Raw genomic sequence first — 23,502 nt, 5'->3', positions numbered from 1 at the left:
CTACCTCCTCAGCTCTTCCTTCCCTCTGGTAACAAAGAAAAACTCATAGACAAATTTACTCTTAATGTCAGATTTGTGTTGTGTTTATGTGGCTGTGATATCTCAGCTTGATAGTATACTATACCTTCTTAAAACATATGCAAATGTGTACTATCTTGATTAACAGTAGGGAAATACTAGGAATACTTTTACTCTAGATAAAGTTATTTGACTATTACAGTAATAAATAGCATTTGTTTTATTTTCAGAATAATTTGGTTGATTACAGATGTTTGTAAAATAATAGTTCCTTTGGGCATATTAGAGACTCATTGAGTAAATAAATATTTTCATGGTCTATTAGAAATATCTTGTATTAGCACTTTCTTCTTTTTCTATTAAATGGAGCTAAACTCTTAAAGTCTTAATATTTTAGAATTATTAATAGATATGGCTCTGATCAATATACTAAACCATTGATTTTGGTCTAGTGTAATCTAGCAGAATTAAATCAAATAATTTAATTGGTAAAGACACTTATTTGTTTTCTTAGCAGTGTGTAAGTTGCTGATATTCTGAGATGCCAAACCTAAAATTTCATGCTTTTCTATGCAACAGTATTGTAGGAAAGCCTTAATTTCTGGTCAGGATTTGATATCTCATCATTAAAAAATTACGCTTAATTAGGAAGTTTCTGCTGTGTCCTTGGCCAATGCAGAGAATTGGTTTACTTGAATTTTTGTTCCCCACTGGAAAAACTCTTTGTAAAGTTATTCTATGGAATCATGTTTACCTCGGAAGCAATAATCAGAGGATACTTGGATAAGAAGACATTAAGCTGATCTGTGATCTCTGTGTGTTTCTGAAAGAATGAACAACAATAAAAGAACATAATCTTTAGAAATAGAATGTATGGTGGATGTATTTATTCCTTAGCAGATTCCATAGGAAATATGGTGTGATAATGATCCTTAGTAAACAGAAAATAGGGTCCTTGCTTTACTGGGTGTCATAATGAATTCACCTGTTTAATCCTTCTCTCTCTACAGATTCTTTTTCTTTTGGCATTTACAATAGATTTTAATATAATCTACCTAGATTAATAACATCTTACCGTGATGTGGCTCATCCAAGGCCATGCCTTTAATTCATTAAATTAATAATTTTTATTAACATTCTTCTAACTCCTGGACTGGGGTACAGTTATGAGCAAAACAATCAGGGTTTCTGCCCCCTTGGACTTTTTGTTCTTGTGGGGAGAGACGATCAGTGAAGGAAACACATTATAACAGACAAGAATTTCAGAAAGTGGTGAGTCATGGAGAAAGTAAATAAAGTGGTAGTGACTGAGAGCAGGTGATTTTATGGTCCTTAAGACAAAGGGGCTACTATGGAAATAGCAAGGGGAAAAGTGCTCCTAGGATAGAGATCAGTGGTGGGGGCGGGGGCGGGGAGGCCTAAGTGACAACAAGCTTGGCTTGTTCCAGGAACTAAAAAAGACTCGGCTCCCTGGAGTGAAGAGAAAGAGACAGAGAGTAACATGAGCTGAAGACTGACAGCTAAGCAGTGGCCAAATCATGATGGGTTTTGAAAGCCAGAGTCAAGGGTCTGGTTTGAACTCTTATGATGAGAATACATTTATTCTAAACAGGTAAATTACATGTGATTTGCATGTTCAAGAACTTACTTTGAGCAGGAGGTTGATTGTAGAGGTATAATAAGGAAGGAAGCAGATTATTGTGATGGTCCTGTTTAGAGACAGTGATGACCTGGACTAAGGTGTCAGTAGAGAGAGTGAATTAACTCATGCTATATCCTTATGTTATTTACAACTATGGAACAAATTGTCCTAGGAGAGAGCAGCAGCAAGAAAGCCAAGGAAAGAAAATGTTTTCATAGTGGAGAAATAAATACCTGTGGCTGCAACATGGAGGGAAACAGTAAAATGCCATACTGTACCACAGTTATTTTTCTTCATTGACATAATTTACCAATCTCCCTATCGTTCCATCTTGTTGACTGAAAATTTTTCTGACTTACTGTCTACTTAAACTCCTGTTTAGCCTTTGTTTCCAAAAGTGTTGAAAGAATAAGAAGTGATGGGAAAGAAAGCAAGGAAGATTTCTAAACAGTTTGTGGCCCTGAGTAACCTGGGATTTGAGAGAAAACCTTTCCCAGTTGAGAGGGTTCCATGGGGCATAACCTAAGAGAATAGCCAACTTTTTCCAAAGGGTAAAACTAAAAGGAACGTTATAGAAGAAGTTTTGGATACGGAGCATATGTTGAAACTAGATAACAGAGGACACAATGAAGAAGTTTAGGGAAGTTTACAGAGGGTACAGACAAGGGGTCCTATTCAGAGACATAGACTATGAGCCTGTAATGATGAATGAAGACATTTAGACTTCTGGTAACTTAGGTATGGAGGATTATGCAGAATGATATTCTCATGGAAAGACGGACAGTTAAAGTTATAGTCAGCTTACTGTTTTAAAGATATGATACCAGTGACCTTTCTTTTCTGCTCCTTAAAATGATGTGGTGGTTGCCCGGCTGGTGTGGCTCAGTGGATTGAGCATCCTCCCATGGACTGAGTGGTCCCAGTATGATTCCCGGTCAGGACACATACCTGCATTGTGGTCTCAATCCCCAGTAGGAGTGTGCAACAGGCAGCCAGTCAATGTTTCTCTCGCACCTCGATGTTTCTATCTCTCTCCCCCTTCCTCTTTCTCTAAAATAATCAGTAAAACAAACAAACAAAAATTTAAAAATGATGTGGTCTTTGAGGGGAGGAGCAAGGATAGTGAGAAACTGAGGTGTTGTGAAAGCCCACTGGTCAGGGGAACAGTTGACGCAAATGATCTAAATAAATGATACATACTCAAGGACTCCATCACAGGGGCAGATTAATGAATAAGGGCAGGAAGCCAGAAACTGGAAGAGAGTGGACAGAAAACCAAAGACCCAGAAATCCCTTCCAAAGGAAAGGAGGCCAGAAGATGACAGAGAGCCAGTCATCTGTTCTCACATGGATCAGAGGCCAGTAGGTGACCAGGCGTCCAAGAATCTGTCTTCAAGTGGATCAGGAGTCAAGAGGACTATCCAGAGGGTCAGGAGGTTTAAGCCCACGGAGACATGTATTCCTATGATATGATAGTGCGTGAATGTATCTGACAGGGAGTCATTCTGGTACATCCAGGGAAAGTCTAGCCTGGGATTCTTTCAGGTGACAGGCTTTATTCATGGCATTATAGTAATTCAGAATAACAGAGACCAAGACAAAAGAGAGGCTTATATTGATCAAGAATTAGAATGGTAGAAAATCATTACAGAAACACAGTTTTGCTATTTTCTGAGACGTGTATTTTTAAACTAAGGATATAATAGGTTAGTCAGTTAAATTTAATTGGCAATATAACAGAGACTCATCTGAAAAGTAGCAACCTGTTTTGAATTGCAGTCAAAACTCCTGTTAGATGTAGTATCTGTTTTCTTATCTCACCTTTAGCTCCTATAACTCAAACATATTCTGATATTCTTAGTTTATAATATTTTTATCCTCCATGTTGGGAAAATGAAGTGGTAAGATGCTCCATTGTTTGTTCACATGAGAAAATACTAAAATAATTTTTAAGCAAGGGAGTTGAACAACTTCGAGGAACTGCTCAGCCTTACCTTCAAGTCACATTTTTCTCTGAATATATTATGGTGTGCTGAAGCTATTTATCTAAGTGAGATACATTGCTACTTGTTCTCTGCATCACAGTAATGGCAAAACTAAAAATCAGTGGGAGAATATTGATTAGCAGGATGTGTTAGGGGCAGGTTTGTATTTTTTTCTTGATAACATTTTGCTATGTTTTTCCAATGTGTAAAAGGGCCTTTATGAAACCCACCACTAACATCACATTCAGTAGAAAAACACGGAAAACATATCCTCTATGATCAAGCTCAAGACCAGGAGCCTGCTCTCACCTCTGATTTTTGGTCATTATTCATAGTTCTAATTGGAATATTGAACAGGGAATATTCTTAAAAGGTATCCAACTTGGAAAGAAAGAAGTAAAAATATCTCATTTGCAGATGACATGATCCTGTGTATAGCAAACACCAAAGAATCTACAAGAAAATGACTAGAGCTAATAAACAAATTCAGCAAAATTTAGGATTTAAGATCAACACACAAATATCTGTGTTTCTGTACACCAGCAATGAACAATCTCAAAAGGAGGTTTAAAAAGAAATTTCATTTGCAACAGCATATGAACAAGTATAACCAAGGAGATGAGAGACTAAGAAGACCTAAATAAATGGAAAATTATCTATTGCTCATGAGTAGGGAGCCTTAATATTGTTAAGATATCAATACTAACTGGAGCAATCTACAGATTTAATTAAATCCCTATTAATATTTCAACAGTCCTGCTTTTTTTTTTTTTTCCAGAAACGGAAAACCCAATCATCAAATTCAGTATGGAATTGGCAAAGGGCCCCAAATAGCTAGAACGGTCTTGAAAAAGAACAAAATTGGGGAATCACTTCCTGATTTCAAAAATTACTACAATACTGTAGTGATCAAAACAGTGAGGTGCTGACATACAAGAATAGATCAATGGAATGTAGTTGAGAGTCTAGAAATAAACCCTTATATCTGAAGTACTTGCAAATCACATATATGATAAGGCTTTAATAACTAGAATATACAAAGAATTCCTAAAACTCAACAACAAAACGACAACCAAATTATAAAATGGACAAAGGGTGTGAATAGACATTTCTCCACATAAAATATGCAAATGGCCAATAAGCAGTGAAAAGATAGCATCATTAGTCATTGAGAAAATGCAAATCAAAACTATATGACACACCTATTAGAATTTTCTATTAAAAAAATAATAACTCTTAGCATGTGGAAAAATTGGAACCCCTGTACATTGATAGTGGAAATATAAAATGATACAGCTGTTGTGGAAAACAGTTTAGCTGTTCCTCAGAAAGCTACATACAGAATTACCATATTACCCCACAACCTCACTTATAGGTATATGTCCAAAAGAATTGAAAACGGACCTAAGCACATACTTCTACACTAATGTTCATTGTATCATTCTTCACAATAGCCAAAGGGTGGAAACAACCTAAGTGTTCTTCAATAGATGAATGGATAAACAAATTGTGGTATATACATACGATGGAAAATTATTCAACCATGAAAAGGAATAAGAGTCTGATACATGCTACAAGATGAAGGAAGAAAATATTATGCTAAGTGAAGTAAGCCAGACACAATAGGACAAATAGATTCTAATTCAGTTCACATAAAATATGTAAAATAAGCAAATTTATAGGAACAGAAATTAGAGGTTATAAGAGGAATTGAGGATAGGGATTTTTTTTTCCTTAATGGTTACACACTTTTTGTTTGGAGTGATAAAATGTAGGAAATGGTGATATTTGTGCAACCTTGTGCATATAACTAATGCCCCTGAATTGTACAATTAAAAATTGTTTAGATGGCAAATTGTATAATTTACCACCGCAATTTTAAAATATTTTTGCATTTTATATAATCTCACCACACATAAAACTGCTCAAAATTAATATTTTAGTAAAACATTTTAAGTAAAAGAATACATATTCTCTTAGAATTTTTATCAGTTTTTCAACCTTTACAAACTTATTTTCCCATATTTCTTTCCTCAGCAAGTTAATGGGTGAAAATTCTTCATACTTCCTTTGCATTTATTTGATATTATGTGTGTGATCAACAGTATGACAGTGTTATCACTCACTGACTTCAATAATTTATTCCCTCCTAAAAATCCATGCAGATGTGGGTCTTGCCTTCGTATTGAATTTTTGGGCTCAAGTTAAGGATGTTATTTTTTGATAACTCTATTTTTAAAGAAAAGAAATTATGGAATAAAGTCACTGATTAAACTTGGCTAATGCACTCATTTATATTGAAACTCAAAGGTAATAACTTGTGTTACGTGTTGGGAATGGGGTTATCGGCAGAGATGTTCCTCTTCTTGCTCTCAGCTTGTAACAGCAGCACTCCCTAGATTTGTTACCATGCAGCATGTCTAGTGATAGGTTTTGTCCTCACCCTCGAATGTCTTTGATTAGCTGTACAAGCCAGCACTTGTCACACTTCTGAGTTTAATTTAATACCACATTTATTGCAGGCTGTTTTTTCTTCAGCTTCCAAGCATGGTCCCTGAAATTTTGCAAGTGAATTCCTATGACATAAGGTATAGCTACAATAATTCCAAGTGCCATATGACTTAATGCAGATATTTAAGAGTATAGATCTGTGTCAAAAATGGTGACAGTGATTGGGGATGAAGGCAGAAGCAGGAAGTCTATTTGTGTGTGTGTGTGTGTGTGTGTGTGTGTGTGTGTGTAATTAAATTTTTAATAAAATTTAGTCATGGCAGTTTTATATTCCTGTAATCCATGATGGATGTTAAAAGGTCATGCTATTGACCAAACTAGGATTGTGATAATCCTGAATTTAGCATAAACCTATGCTAAGAATGAATGAACAATTTATCATCATAACTGTTGGTAGGACCTTTTGCATCACCTCAGAATTTAAAAACTAGAAATGAATTTTTATATATATATGTGTGTGTGTGTGTGTGTGTATACATATACATACATATACATATATATGTACATATAAACACACACACACGCAGTTACAGTTGTTACTTAGAATTTCCAGATATGTCTGCTTTCATACCTCAGGCTTCTGGTAGTTTCCTATGCTCCTGATGCTACTTTATGGGAATGGCTATTTTAACGTAAATGAGTGTGTCATTTGCATTCATGGGACAGAGAATGAGTTGGTGAGAAGTTAGACATCTACTCTGCCATTCATTCTCTCATTTGAAGTTCTTTGGAAAGTATGAGTACTTTAGAAAATTATTTTTACTTAAGTACAGTTGGTATACAATATTATATTAGTTTCAGGTGTGCTATATAGGGTTTAATAAGTATATCTTACAGTGTGGTCACTACACTAACTCTAGTATTCTGTGCACACTCATCACAATATTATTAACTATATTCCCCTTCACCTTCTTAAGCCATTCCCAAAAATATCAGTAGTATTAGATTTCTCTGAAAATTATATTTTGGATTAAGTATAATTTAATGTTAAAGCATGCATTATAAACAGAGAATCAAGTCTTCACGATATTGGCTTGGGACTAAAGCATGTTATAATGGTCCTTTGCAAATATTTACAGTTTAGAAGTAGAGACATGATTGTGTAGAAATGTAATCACCTGGAAAAGAAAAGCTATTACTACTTTGAATCATGAGCTGTCAACTCCTATAATTTCCTTTTTTTAAATAGTCTCTCATTGAAATAGTATATATTTCCCTTAATAATAATGGTAGAGTAGGAAGAAGCATTATCAAATGTGCATAATTGTACAAAGGTATAAAAGCAGCAATTACAAATTTAACTTACTTTTGTGGCCATTTCCTAAGTGCTTTCGTTGATCTGAAAACTTACTCTAAAAAAATTTGCTAATAGCCCACACAATTATTAACTATCTCCTTTGGTGGTCTGTTCTCTGCAAGGAAGTGTCGATCATTTATTTTATGTTAACTTTGGAATAAATCTGTTAAGTGAAGTTAATGATATGACTCAGTGTATTTTTTAAAAAATTATCAAACTTGGGTGAAAATTATTTTTTTATCATTAAGCTGAAACATATGTGACTTTCTGAAATGGATATAATTTGGTAGCTGATCTGACATTACATTTTCGGAAGGTATGTGCTGTAATGGAAAAAATATGGTATTTGACAAAACTGGACTTCTTTCCTCATTTGTTAGTTGTGTCCTGACCAGTTCCTTTTACTTCCTGTAAGTTGGAAATGATACGTTGTAAACATTAAATTATATATTATATGTTATAGAATACATCGATTGTATTAATATATTAAATGTTTACTGTAACATCTTTTTATAAATCATAAAATTGTATATTTAAGGAAGTATAATCACTGTTTGAAGCATTCCTCTTAGAATAACATTATGAGACATGTCATAAAATTGCTTAAAATTTTAAGTAAGCTTGTCCCTGTGAGTAGAGGGACATGGAAAGAAACCAAGTCAAAGGAAAACATGGCTGTAACCTTCAGAGGAGACCTTTAAATTGGCTTCAATTTTTGAAATTCTTGTAAAGTATATATTTTCCCCTGAAAGAATGTAATACTGTATTTCTATACCTAGCAAACCCCTAAATATCTGTAAATGTGGCTTTTGCTGATGTAATTACCATAAATGGGACTTTTTCTGATGAAATTACAGCATTATCATAACCTAAGAAATGCATGTAAATCATCTCTTTATAAAGGCATAAATAATGGATGTTTCTCATGTATAGATTAATACAGGTGATACATATAATAACATGGTAACATCTGTTGAAAGGTAATATATTAAAATAAAGTCATTTTTAGTATTAGAATCTTTAAAAAATTTTAATCTGTTAAATATATCATTTTTATTACTGTTACTCTCACCTTTTAAAATAATTTATGTTTTGTTCTGTCTAACAATAAATTTATAATACTTCTCATTACTAATGACTGATACTCTGTACTTTTAATAGTTAAACCAAAGGAAAGCCCATGAATTAATACTTATACTTTTGTTAAACCACAAGGACATGCAAGTAAATTACCATGATTATAGATTCAGAATAGTGAAATACTCACGCAAGTTGCTTTATTCACTTAAAAAGTGATACTCTCTGTTTTAGTTTTAAAAGTAAAAATGCCTACATTACAGTTTTAAACCTTAAGAGAGCATTAAAAGATTATTTTACCTATTGACACTGACATAAAATTCCGGGGGGAGGAGGGAGGCCAAAACAGATTTTGCAAAGGTTGAGCTTTTCCTATGATTGTCACTAGGAACCTATTTACTGGTAGTTTATATAGTTTCAACAGCCTTACTTGGTTGATTATCAAGCCATTGAGAATCAGAAGTAGCAAAGTAGGAGTAAAGAGAGGAGCTGCTGGAATCAGATATACCAACAAACAGCAGGGATAAGTGGCAGTAAGGAAAAGAATGTGAAAACTGGTAGGACACATACTAATCACAGAGTGCCATTGGTTAAGGATAAATAGACATATATACCCAAAGAGACCTTGAGGTTACCTCTTATTTACTGCCCAGAAATAATTTAGTTGAGCCCAAGTATTTGGAAATATTAAATGTATTTGAAAATATGTAATACAATGGGAGAGATTTCTTGAACTAAATGTTATGTTGAAAGAAATAAACCCTATCCATTCAGAATATTAGCTGTCCAGAGTTAGTAATTTCTCAGTGCTAAAAGAAGTCATGGACACGAGTTTACAGGAACTGAGAAGGGCTGTTGAGGACAGGACATCACTCATCCATCAGGTTACTGGAAGCTGAGCTGACTCAGGGGCACATATACTCCCATGCAAGTAGCTGTTAGCTTGCTGTAAAAATTTTATGTATGTCATGTTTTGTTTAAAACCTCAGTTTTTGCCTATTGCATTATTAAATGGTACTCATAGTTCTTTTTGAGACCAAAAATATAGCCTATAGGTTGTCATAGAATCATTAATATTCTGCTAGGTTTTTGCTATTAATTTTTTATTTTTAAATGTTTCACTGTCATTCATCTAACCAAATTTCTTACTAGATTGACACTAATATTTCCAAAAGCGTTATATATATATTTTCATTCTTAACTCAGTGTCTATCATAAGACACTTAGTTATATTCTCAGTAGTAATATATATTGATGCATTTTCTTACATCAAAAAAAATTTTACTAATTTTCGTTATAGCTGACAATTGGAAAAGTATGGATCAAGTCATTAGTATATGCCCATTACTCTATACTAGACTCATTGTGGTTGAAAAAGTTCTCAGGTATCTAAAAAGTTTTAGATTATATTTGGCATCATAGTAAAATTATTCCTTTTCTCCCCCTATGTTTCATTCTGTTAGGTAGATTACATTTTTAGAGTTGATCTATTTTTTTTTTCTATCCTGGGAAGAAAATAAAACTTGAATTATTTATTGCTTCTCTCTTTATCTTTCTTTTCATTGAGTACTCTTTTTATGGACATGATAACTTATAACTTATTATAATTTTTGAAATCATTTCCCATAATACTATATATCATTTTTACATAAGGGTGGGGCAGAAGTAGACTTCCAGTTGTAAGTATGAGAAACAGAGTTTTATTCTTGTATTATTATTTATTAATTATTGTGTTACTTTCCATACAAACAACTGTAAACCTACTTTTGCTTAACCCTGTATTTTGATAGAACTTATAAAGCCAAGGAGGCTTACTGGTTTTATAAATATTTTATAGATGTCTTAAAATTAAATATGTTTTTAATATACAGAGGAGAAATGTACTCTTGGAGAGTTATTCTTTATTTTTTGAGCTTCTACAGTGTGCTAGGCACTGAGGATACAGTAGTGAACATGATACATAACATTCCTTCTTTACTTTTATTGTCTTTGCTAATCCTGTTATTGTCCCCAAATTTTCTCCATAGCACTAATTTCATTTTGTATTCTTTCTATATATTTTATTTGTTTTATATGTAGTATTTGTCCATATGAAGGAGGATTTGTCTTTTTGGTCATTGTTGTATCTCAGCTTGTAGTATAGTGCTTAACATTTGGTAGGGACTCAATAGATTTTTGTCAGATGAATGAATGAATTGAATAAAATGAAGACCGGGAGAGTATAGTATCTTGAAAAATCAAATGAAGTGTTTTTATAACAAAATGGTCAACTGTGTCAAATATTGCTGAAGGGGCAAACAACATCAAAACATGACAATTAGATTTTTCCAGGTACAGCTGTGATGAATGGTTTCAGTGAAGTGGTAGGACAAAAGCCATATTGGAGTAGATTTAAGAAAAAAGGAATGAGCCTTAGCCGATTTGGCTCAGCGGTTGGAGTGTCGGCCTGCAGACCAGAGTCCCGGATTTGGTTTCCGCTAGGGGCATATACAAAAAAGAAAGAAAGAAAGAAAAAAAAGGAATGGGTAGTGAGGTAGTAGAAATTATAAAAATACAATTTTGAGGGATAAAGAAAGGTATCTGCAACTGGTGGGAAGGGTATGAGATCAAGGAAGGCTTTAAAATGTTTTCTTCTATTATGAAAATTTTAAACATACATAAAAGAATAAATAGACAATGAACCCTATATATCCTTCATATGTAGCAACAATATCAAGATTTGAGCATACCTATTTCATTTGTCTCATATTCGTTTTTTGTTACAGAAAAGTGTTGAAGCTAATCCCAGTCATTTTAACTGTATATACTTCAGTTTGCATCTTAAAAAGAAAAAGACAAAATGGCACTTACTAAAATTAACAGTAATTTTTTTATACTATCTACTACCTAGTTCTAATCAGGTTGCCACAGTTATTTTTGCTTCCTCGTGGTATCATTAAATTCATTTCTCTGTTTTCAGTATTATTTGTAAACTGTAATGTAGTGTAAATATTTGGTTATATTTAGGTTCAGTTACTTGGGACACAATTTTTAATTGGTTCCCTGTGCTTCATATTCTATCACATCAAGAGACCCGTGTTTGTTTTTCACATTCTGGTTATGCTAATATTGATCAGTGAAGTTAGATGGTGACTGTCTAATTTTTCCATTGAGAATGTCCCATTAACCTTTCATTTTATGATATTTATGATCTTTGTCAAAATCAGTTATTTTATATGGTTTGCCAAAGGGTAATTTTCTAATTCTGTCTTAAGGAGGGGGAAGGTCTTTAAAAATTGAAGAAGTTATAACATATTTCCCTGCTGATGAGAATAATTTAATAAAAAAAGTAAATTTAAGATGTAAGAAAGAGCATTAATACTTGTAGAAACAGTGGGCTTGGTAGATAAGAGTTAATGGGTTCCATCTCACAAATGAGTAGGAGCAGTAACAGTTTAAGTAACTTATTCAAGGTTATAGTAGCACAGAGTAAATATATTTTATTAAATTTCTATCTAAATTTTTCTGTGGAATCTGTTTGAAAATTGTACCTAATTTTAGGAACATGTATTTTCATCAGATGATATTTCATGTGAAATGAAAACTTTCAGACTTCACTGCGTAACTTGACATTGCCCCTACTTGTTAGAGTTTTTCTAATTTCCCTTAAAAGTGCAATTTTAATTAATAATGTCTTATATATGTGTACCTTTACATCATAAAAATGTGGGCAGTACTTTTATGTAACTGTTTTTCAGCTTTTGTTGCTAGTCTATTGCAAAGAGAAGCAAATGCTCCTGTTAAATAAAATGATAAATAACTGGCAGTTTAGTTTAGACACTAATGGAGCCTAAAAGCCTTTAAAATGACAAAAACAGCAACTTTTATGATTTATAGGCTCATTTTTGTTACACAGTTTGGTCATATAACTGACAGTCTTCCCTCTGTGACTTTTTCCTAAAAATTATAGTTTTGTGTTATCTGAGTGAAGAGGCCATTAGAGTTCCATAGAAGAATATGACAGCATCTCTTCTGAGGATTGTAGCAGTCCTCATTGGAGAAGTACAGTCTCCGTTTTCCCCTTTTTGACATAGTCCTAATAGTAGTGATACACTTAATCCTTAAAGAATATGTACTGCAATTTTGAACCTATAAACTCTTCAAAATGTCTCATGCATTCTATATGTGAACTTTAAACAATCATATTTCTTTATAATTCAGGGATTTCCATTTACTACCTGTTAATCTGTACAATCAGAAGAGTGTTGGGGTTACTGTTGTCTACTGTGATGTGCATTATTTTAAATTAGAACTGTAAAATAATTCAAATTGTCTAATCTCTCTAGTTATGTAGTGCCATTTTTTATTTTTTATTTTTTAAATCCCTATTGAGTTTCTACTGATTTCCTTTCCTATTTCGGCACACCCAGCCTCTGTAGTGGTCTCCAGAAGCAGGAATGAAATCTGATCTATTTGTTGTTTTCTTTGCGACTTAAATAAGAACAGTTTGCATGAGCTACATTGATCAGTTCTTATCCTTTCGTGTTGTTTTTGAACAATTAATACAACTTATAAAGATTCCCTAGGGTATTTCTATAAACTAGATCATTTTACCCAAGAACCAAAGAGATAGATCAAGATAGAAAGGATGAAAAAAAACTAATTAGGAGAAATAGAAAATATTATGCTTTCAAACTCACATTATTGAAAGATTCTCTCCATCCTTGTAAACAAAAGATATGCTTGTTCTCTACTGACATATTTTGTACAACTTAGGAAGCTTAGCTTTTCATAGATTTGAATCATCATTGTATAAAAAATGAAAATTAGATTAGGTGCATTCATTAATAATATTTTTATTTCTGCACCTAATTTGGTGATCTGAGGTTTTTTCCTAAAAGAAAGAATGACCACTTTTACTATTTTTAAAATTTGAAACTACTAGAAAAGACAGTTTCTGTGACAATTGATCCTTAAAACAAGATGAGTCTCCCATGATTTTTAAAATATTTGTGATTTTGCAACTTTGTCATTCACAGTGTATGTTAAAAATACTTTATAGAGTGGCTTAGAATTTTGAAATTAGCACCCAAAGAAATTCAGTAGGTAGGCATAGGAAGTTTTCATATCAGTTAAAAAATAAATATTTTATAAGTTTTAAAATGCCATTTTTTAAATTTTTTATAACTGTTTAGTAAAGGAATATTTGTTTCTGAGAAGTAACTTTATGTGGCATATTGGGATGCTGGAAAAATTACAGTTTGATACCAGTTTGCTTCAGTGAAGCTAAGATTAGTCTAAAAACCTAATCATTGATTTTATTCCTTAAGGTATATCTGTGAAGTATAGAATGGATAACAGGAGCTGTGTATTAGACCCAGACAGTTTTGTTTTAGTAATGTCTCACATCTGATGTCTAAATTTTTTCACTAAATATGAAATACTATTAATTACTTTTGTTAATTCATGAACTTCAAATTTCATATACTTATTAAAATTGTGTTTTTAACTGATAATATCTGATTTTTTAAATTACACAATCAATAAGGGCAGTGTGGATTTATTTATCCAATAAATATTTATTGTGCACCCGCTGTGTCCAGGGACCGCTCTAGGCTTTGGGGAAACTACAGTATCAAACAAAACAGGCTAATCCACTATCTTCAGGAGCTTACATTGTAGTGGTAAAGTGAAAAAAATAAACAGATGTTGGTGTTGTTATCTATCATTAAACAGAGAGCAGGGTAAGTGAATAGGGGGTGGTAGATGTTCTGAAATTTACCTTCTATGTAAACTTTCCAAGGTGCTGTCTACCCACTGATTTAAATTTTTACTGTAGACCATCTGTGTGTTCCAACCATATAGGTATTCCCATTGTTTTTCATATCGTACTGTCTTATAATTGTCTGGCGTGATGTTTGTTTTTCACCCATAAGAGTATGCTTTTTGATTTGACAGATGGTTCCATACTTCTATTTTGTTCATCTGTTTATTTTGTTCATTAGACCCCACATATAAGTGAGATCATGTGATACTTGTCTTTCTCTGAGTGGTTTATTTCACTTGAGGAATCTTGGGGGTGGGGAGTGGCAGAGGGAAGAGATTAACCAAAAAACTTATATGCACAGTGCATGACCCATGGACACAGACAATAATTCAGTGAAGATGGGGTGGAGGGGCTCAATAGGGGAAAAAAGGGGGACATCTGTAATACTTTCAACAATAAAGATAAATTTAGAAAATGGAACACACGCACACACATAAAAAGAGTATGCATTTTGAAAACTGGGTCCATAAAGCTTCATTTGTGTGTTACCAGTTTGTAACACTAAGTTCTTTTATAAGTGCTTGTATTTGTTATGACAATGAATGGATGATATTCTCAGAACTTCTAAGGATATCTGGCTCTGCTGGAATCCAGCAGCCCTTTTGGAGACAATTAGGGAAGAATAAGTAAAAAATGGTAAAAACAAAAAACAGAAGAACAAATATGTATACATCCCATTTAGTTCACTTGTAACGTTTCTAATTAATTTAGAGTTCTACATTTTACATAATTTTATTGGCTTTACTCCATCAGCCTTTTGACAAAAATAGAAAATAAGAAAGTTTTCTGAAAAGTAATCTTTTATTCACAGGTACTACTGAACGAGTGTGCTTGATCCAGGGAACAGTAGAAGCACTGAATGCAGTTCATGGATTCATTGCAGAAAAAATTCGAGAAATGCCTCAAAATGTGGCCAAGACAGAACCGGTCAGCATTCTACAACCCCAGACCACCGTTAATCCAGATCGCATCAAACAAGTGAGTGTTTAGTTGGGAAATCAAAGAGAAATATTCACAGCGTAGTGTGAATTCCTTATAAAAGAAGCCTTATAGTCTTAACATATAAAGTTTTTTTTCCTAAACATACTTAAAATAAGAATTGTCATTTATTATCTGAAGACTATTGATCTCTTTCTTACAATGATCAGTTGATTTATTGTTTGATTGGATTATTCATTTATTAGTGTTAATACTGAGGAGCAATTATGTAATTTATTTCTATTGTGACTTATAGGCACAAATTTGATAATTTATTGGAATTTAATCTATTTAAAATTATATTACTTTTAAATTAAGTATAAAAATTGAAATGAAACTATATCCTCAAAATTTCAAATATAATTTTTAGTATTATTTAGTCCAGTACAGTTATTATATTATGCATATATACTCTTGTTTTGTTAATTTGTCATGTTCAGCATTTATCAACAAATATGTATAAGTATACTTTTGTGCCTAGCAAACAGTTACTTGTTACAACTCAGCTTTTACATTCTGTATAACTTGTATAATACACACACACACACACACACACACACCCCATAAAGGGCCAATGTTCATTTTTAATGCGTGGTATTTTCTGTAACAAAATTAATATTTGATAAAAGACTGTATGAGTTTTTAAGAGTGAATAATGGCTGACATGATATAGGAGACAAATTACATTTTTTAATACTAAATAAGGTGGATTCTTACCCATAAACTCTTTCAAATTCTCAAATTTATTTCAGAGTTTATAATTATTATTTCTGTACTTGCCCGTTTATATTAGCTGCTTAATTTATGATCATACTATTAATAGACTATTCCTTCAAAAGGAATGTATTTTTCATTAATTCACAGAATATTTAATTTACATAATATTTATGTTCACTGGAATAAATTTGAAATATAGCTCATAATCTTATTAATTTCATGTTTCTGAATTGAAAAAAATTTTTATTAAACAGTGTTATGAATCTATTAAAATTTTATCAATATATAGGTAAATATAAGGCTAACTAATCACATACAAATATAAAAATTATCAATTAGAAAACATTTTCTTTTTTTTTAAATTTTCAAAATTTAGGGTAATATTCTGTTTTTCTCTTAATTATCCTTCTATGTTTAAATTACGAATAGTTAGTTGTTATTGCATATGAAACCATTCATTTTGTACTCTTTGTTAATGTCAAAATGATTTGATTTGATCTGTATACTCTTCACAGTTTTTCAAGGAAATATTTTGTAATCTATACGTAGATGAATTTAAATATTTTAAAGTTCCACACATCAGAAGATACTTTTATTCTTACAGCCATTTGTAGTTTTAGCATTTTTATTTTATCTATGCTAGATAAATACAAAGAATATTTTTTAAACTAATGCTTTGCAAGTGTATCATCACTCTATCTACTTTCTAAAACTATGAGTTTAGTCAAAGACCTCTGGATTGAAATCACCTGGGGCTAAGAATTTACAGAAGCACTAAAGTGTAGGGTCTATTGACTTTCCACCTTTATCCAGCCTAGTCTTCCTTTTCTTTTGTAACTTCTGTGAGAAAGTACAAAATTTTAGAAATGGGTTGAACATCTCGATTTTTAAAAAGTAAAACATATCATGTAGTTTGAGTAGTATGATATCACTGGCAGTATTCAGGACAATGATATGAATGAATTTGTATTATTCTTCTACTAATAGCTAATACCATCAAATAATTGTCTCTGAATCGTTGTTAAAATTTCAATTTTCTCTATGGCCATATGAGTTTTATTGGCTACCATATATCCATTGCCTATATAGATTTGTGAAAACCAGAATTTAAAAATGTTTATTTTATTTTTATTTGCCTTTTTCTAGTAATATTATTTAAATTGAAGATAAGTGTTAAAAGTAGAGATTGGTTTACTTTTGTGGATTTGCATTTACTGTAAGCCTTGTAGATATCCATGGAATTAAATTGTTGATTATCTAATATTTTCATGAAAATGAATGAAGTATGGAAGAGAGTATCATTTTAAAAGATTTATTAATAGAGTACACTAAATCTAGTAGGCAATATATTTAACACTTACACTTTTTCTTAAATGTAAAAATTCAGTAATTTACTTGAAATACCTAGAAGAGATATCCAACATATTTCTAAGAGATTATAGATGAATAGAGTTTTTTATGCTGTAAATTTAGGATTCTCTTCATTTCTAGGTATTCTATTTTACCAATATATTACTTTTTTATGGGATCATTCTCTAAATAGAATTCCAAGTATATAAATTTAAATGACCATGATTTTATTTCTGAAGAACTTATGCTAGTTATCCAGTATAAAATAATTATGTCTAAAGTAAATTATTTTCTACTAGAATAGATAAAAAACATATTTTGTATGATGTTTTTATATATATATTTATATATACATATCCTGACTTTAATACATAGAATAATAAAATTTCTTTTAGAATGGTAGTCTTTCCCTTAACTAACGATGTAATATGTACATTTGCTTTGGGCTTCAGTCCTCATGTTAATTTTTAAAATAATTTCTTTGAAGCATTTTTTTAGAACTTTCTTCTAGTTAAGATTGTGCAAAGAATAAAATTAAAATTACAAAAGTGATGGAACTAGAAAAGGTAATGTTTGTATGCAGTGAATTAATGTTGAATATGAAACTGCAGATTTTTAAAAGATTTGTTATTACATGTCCATTGTTTTTATGATTGATAATTTTAAGGTTTTGCTTGCTAAAAACTATATGTAACCTATATATATATATAAACAATTTATATGTGATAGGGAGTCAGAATTAGTTCTAAACAATTAAAATTTGCATTGAAAGTGATAATTTTATACCATATGTTATGGACTTTTAATAAAATAGTATATTCTGAATTATATAATCTAGATACAGTTGATAACTGAATATTCTGCCTAAATTTAACCTGCCTTTATCGACTGAATCCATTTTCAAACCAGAATAGCTGCTTTCAGGAAAGCAGTGCATGCTCGTCTTACAAATCATTCATATTGTGGAATGCTGCAATCTAGCCCAACAGCCTTACATCCACCTTGAGATAGTAGATATTGTGAAATATTCAATTCTTAATTCTCAAATGTGATTTTGGTTTTTATTTAAAACATATTTACTTGCTAATACAGAGGAGTCCAATATTTTATATATTCAAATTGACAATAATAATATTTGTTGAATAATCAGATAATTATAGCTCTGTTTTTCAGCCTTAATACCAGGAGAATATCATGAGGTACATGATACCCATTGTATTTATTTTACAAGACAGTTTACCAAGAAACAGATATGAACAAGAGTCAGTAAACCAAAATTAAACATATTAATTAGCATGAAACATACTGTTTCTTATTCTTAGGATACATAGTTAACTGAGGCATTCATTAATTTTCAAATAATTTAGACTTTGTTTGCCTAGAAGCTCTGAACTAATTTTTGGAGCCATTCTTAGCCCAAATTGTTTGGTATATATTTTTCCATTTCTGCCTTTTTATGTTTTGAGTTTTATACTTTTTACTTTTTTTCCTATGGGATTATTGAAACTTTTCTTCTTCTTGTAAGTACCTCAAATCTCCCTCCAACTATACTTTTCATATGTAATAAGTCAATATAATGAAGCCCACCAATATGGTAGAAATCACAAATCAGTATTTTAGTTAGCATTTGTTGACTTCCTTTGTTTATTACAGATTTTCAGCAATTTCTTTCCTTTTTGGCTTAAATGTATTTTTAAGAAAAGCTACATGAAGATGTTATTATAGGCATATAAAGAATTATCTTATGATTTAAAAAATTAAATTAAGATGTCAAAAGTTTCATTTGGCCAAAATAATTTCACTTTCATCAGAAAAATTTATAAAAGTTGTACATAATTTATTTGTTCATTATTCAGTCATTCAATCATGAATTTATTAAATGCTGCCTTAGTGAATTGTAAAATATATTAAATTGTGAACTCTTGCTCTCTAAAACTAGTTTGTGAGAGATCATAAATGCTTAAAATAATTTATAAAAATGTAAAACTTTATTTATATACCAAAACCACAATATAAATGATGTACTTTAAAAGTTGAGGAGTGTGAGAGAAATGTAGGCTATTGACTTTTGGTATTACAAGATAAGTGAAGACTTGACTTGAACCTTGAAGATCGTATAGAGATTGCCTAATTATAGAAGAAAGGACAAAGTTTATTTTAGGCATGTGAAACAATGCAGATTTGAGGAGAAAGCCACCATAATTGTTGAATAGCAAGGAGAATGTCTTGACAAAGGTGGAGTTTGTGATGGAGTTTAGAGAAAATAACGGTAGGTAAGGTAGGACCAGGGATGATGGACAGCCTTGGATGTTGGGCTGAGGCGTCTTCTATAGACTACGGATTCTTTCTAATATCTCCTGAAAGAACTCTTTTAATGTCTATGGAAAGTTATGGAAAAAAGGAGGTACCTCTGCATTTTGTTGTCTTCTGTGCTAACAATCCAGACAGAATCTTAGGGTGCTTGTAGATACAGCTTGTGGGAGAAAAAGAGAACTATGACAATTAGCTGAATGTTCTACAATGCAGATCTTTCGTTTTGAAAGTTTGTAAGATAATATTTTCTAAAACTTTTTAATGTAACATTTACAAATCCAGGGAATGTCAGGCAAAAAAAAAAAAAATTTGTGGTCAAGAATAATCTGTAGTAATGGTAATATAATGTGATGGTGATACATATATATACAGTGCTTATCTGCTTCTGTGCCAGCCATTGTGCTGTGCACTTTACATGTATTATCACATCTCATCCATCCTCACAAAAATTCTGAGACAGGCACAGAGTCCATCTAGATTTCATGTAAGGATACTGATGCTTATGGGGAATTGAGTGTCTTGCCCAAGGACGTATAACATAATATCTTAACACTGGGCTTTATGGCCTCCAAGTTTGAGTCATGCTAGTGAAGCAAAATCCAAGAGATTTCTCTTTTCTGGGACTTCTCAAAATTTTAAACAAACTTCTCTAAGAAGACAACCTCATTTAAATTCGAATATCTTGTATCAGGGTTAAGTTAAAAACTAGGCAATATTATAAGAACAAGATGATGAACACAGTCTCACTCTTGGCTGTGAATATGGAGACAAATAGATGAAGCTAAAATATATTTTAAAGTCAAATTTGTAAGATCTTGAGACTGATTTGTTCTATTTCCAAAATGGTAAAGAGAGAATAAAACATGATCATAAATACATAGTTTTGAAATTAGTGGAATAGTGAAAACTGAAAGCAAACAAGTGAATTTTAGTTAGGTACCTACTTGAGATATTTTGTTCCTTTTGGGAAAGTTGAATTGTAAATAGTATGTTTTGTGTTTTTGTTTATTTTTCTTGAAGTAGTCTTTGATAGAAGCATAGGTGAGAATATAAAACTGAAACTATAGACCCTGCAGGAGAGGACATCATTTCACTTGCATCTTCACAGTAGAAGAGAAAAAAAGAAACAAACAAATGAAATAAAGAAGCAGATACCAGAAAAAGGGAGAGGCATTCTAGTAAATGCACAGGATTTGGGGCAGGGCTGCCAGGACTCAAGTTCTGGTTTTTTAAATTACCAGCTGGGTATTTGGGGACAAGTTGCTTCTCTGTATCTCAACTTCTTTACGGATAGTATGGGGATATTAACAGTAATCTATTTCATAAGGATATTGCATTAACTGAGTAAAACTATACCTTGTTCCTAGTAGCTCCTCTTTATAAATCATGAAGAGAAAAAGGAAATCAGTGACCTTTCCTGTCAGAATATAAAAAGAGAGAATATGAGGAAAGATACTAAAAAGGATGAAATATCCAGAGAAAAATATGAGAATAGATAATTTTTTAAAAAATAGGAAATTATTGGAGATTTTAAAAGCTCGTTTCAGAGCAAAGTCATTATTTTCTAAAAGTAAAGAGGCTGGTTAGGTGAAAAGAAAAAAAAAATAGTATGAAATGTGGAAATTGCTGATTTGAAATTTTGGATAAACAGAGGCAAGAAATACAGGTTCGATCAGAGGCTCACATAACCCCTGCTACTCCAGAGGACCTGGCTTACATGAAAGAATAAAAAGGAGCTCGAAAAGGCAGAGAAATTTGAGATGGGATTACTGAGGGAACAAGATGACTCAGGAGTGCTGGAAAGATACATACTAGGGTGTTAAGACCTAGGCTGTGAAGAGTCTGAGTTAGAGATCACAGTTCTGTCTACAGTGAAAAGAATGTGCGGGGGGGGGGGGGGGGGGGAGTGGTTTGGAAAACTGAAAAAGTTGTGATGAAGTCAATTGTGGTTTATAAGGAAGCTCACCCTGGGAAGTTGTGATTTCTTTTAAGTAATAAAGAATCCCAATGGAAAGGAAGATAAAATACATGGAATCGAATGGTTGAAGAGAAGAATAAAGTACAGAATAACAGTTATGAGGAAAATAAGCTATGGAATAAGAATGTATTGTGAAAGACCTGTTGAAACTGGACAACACAAATTTTTATCAGGACTAAGTAGTTCCAGATAGTTCAGCCATTGGAAGGAGAGGATACTTGTCAGGATGAAACAACAAAGGTGATCATTACATATGTGAATATTATATCCTTTATTTTTTATAGAACAGTGTACAGATTTATTTAACAGAACTCAAAACAGATTTGGGAAGGTGGTTACTTAAGTAATGTTACTCAGTTCATTAGTAACAGATTCCAAATTATAACTGAGATTTGTTGTTCATTTCTGTGCTTACTATACCTCTAAATATCTAAAGACTATACCTCTAAAAAAGTTCTTCACAATCTATTACAACAGATTTGCTTGAAGCTAAGCTTTATTTATTATAGAGATTATTTATGGTAATATTCTCTGGTCCAGCAAAACTGTTACTTATTAACAAGAATGAGTTTCATAATTTGTAGTTACTTTTCAGTTCTGTTCCCCAAAACCTAGCTGTACTATGTTTAACTAAATGCCTATTGTTAAACCTTAAATTTTTAAAAGTTATATTCTGAAGAATCCACTACTTTGAAATTATAAAATACTTCAAATTTTTCTGCAGTAAGTAATTCAACCTTCAATGTTTAAAGCAGAATCCTAAATAGGCATTCAATTCATGTAAACAAATACATTCTTTTCCATTTCAAAGGCAAAATAGTGATTTAAAAAAAAACTGCCAAAAAAATAAAAATAAAAATAACTGCCCTTTATAATTACTGTATGATAAATTTAAAAATAAAATTTAAAGGAGTGTGTACTTTATACGTGTTATTTATATCAGATATTTTAATATATTGTTATAATATTGATATTTAGTTACATCTTCATGATGTATATCAAAAAATTTACTAAATTATTTTTAACTTGAAACCACTAAACTTGAAGTCTGTGTAGGAATAAATATTTTGTTTATAAAATATTAGGAAACAAACATTATACATTTAGATTGTATACTGACATTTTTTGGGGGGAGGGGGTTTCTGTTCTGTTTATCTGTGTGGTTGAGATAGCCATCAAAGCTGTTGCATTAATTAATAGAACCCTATGAATTAAAGGCACTTATTTAATATATTTACAACTACCTGTTTATTAGAACAGTTTTGCAACTAGTATTTAAAAGATGAAGTAAAATGCATGCTTTCTGGGATCTGTTGTTATAAGTTCATTTGTAAAGGGAGGAGACTTTTTTTCAGTTTAACAGTAACTATACGAAGAGTTGATAGCTAGAAAACTAATCACATGTTTATTTCATTACAGGCTCATTATTTTAGGAATTTAAACCAAGAAAATATATTTAGAGACAATTTACTGTACTACTTTAACAGTCTTATCCCTTGAATCTCAAACTTATATAATTTCTACCTATTTACTTAAAATATTGGACTCTATTTTTTTATGTTTAATAACCAAATCTTTAATGATTTTTAAACAGATTATCCCAGAAGTTTAAAATTATTGTTCGTATTTCTGTGGGAAAGCAACAGCATTAGAATTACGTACAACGTTGATGAATCCGAGTTGTATCAGTTATTAATATTACATGCCCAATGTTTCATCTATATGCTAAACAGAAAGATATTAAATAAATCGATAGAGGGTAATATTAATGTAAGTGACTACAAATAATGAGCCACTGTTTCCACATAGTTCTTTGTAATATTTTAAGAC

The 23,502-nt window shown here is 31.7% G+C and overlaps 1 protein-coding gene across 7 annotated transcripts in view; it reads left to right on the top strand.

The window, feature by feature from the left end:
* NOVA1 (NOVA alternative splicing regulator 1) overlaps positions 1 to 23,502 on the top strand; it is a 163,053-nt gene that overhangs the window by 106,323 nt on the left and 33,228 nt on the right. For all 7 annotated transcript variants that reach the window (XM_036264876.1, XM_036264868.1, XM_036264906.1 and 4 more), the window contains one exon: positions 15,148 to 15,314. In XM_036264876.1, coding sequence (XP_036120769.1) covers positions 15,148 to 15,314 — 167 coding nt within the window. The remainder of the gene's footprint in view (positions 1 to 15,147; positions 15,315 to 23,502) is intronic.

Source organism: Molossus molossus, unplaced genomic scaffold (genome assembly GCF_014108415.1).
Source record: "Molossus molossus isolate mMolMol1 unplaced genomic scaffold, mMolMol1.p scaffold_m16_p_1, whole genome shotgun sequence".
NCBI classification, from domain to species: domain Eukaryota; kingdom Metazoa; phylum Chordata; class Mammalia; order Chiroptera; family Molossidae; genus Molossus; species Molossus molossus.
This window is presented reverse-complemented; position numbering and strand designations above follow the sequence as displayed.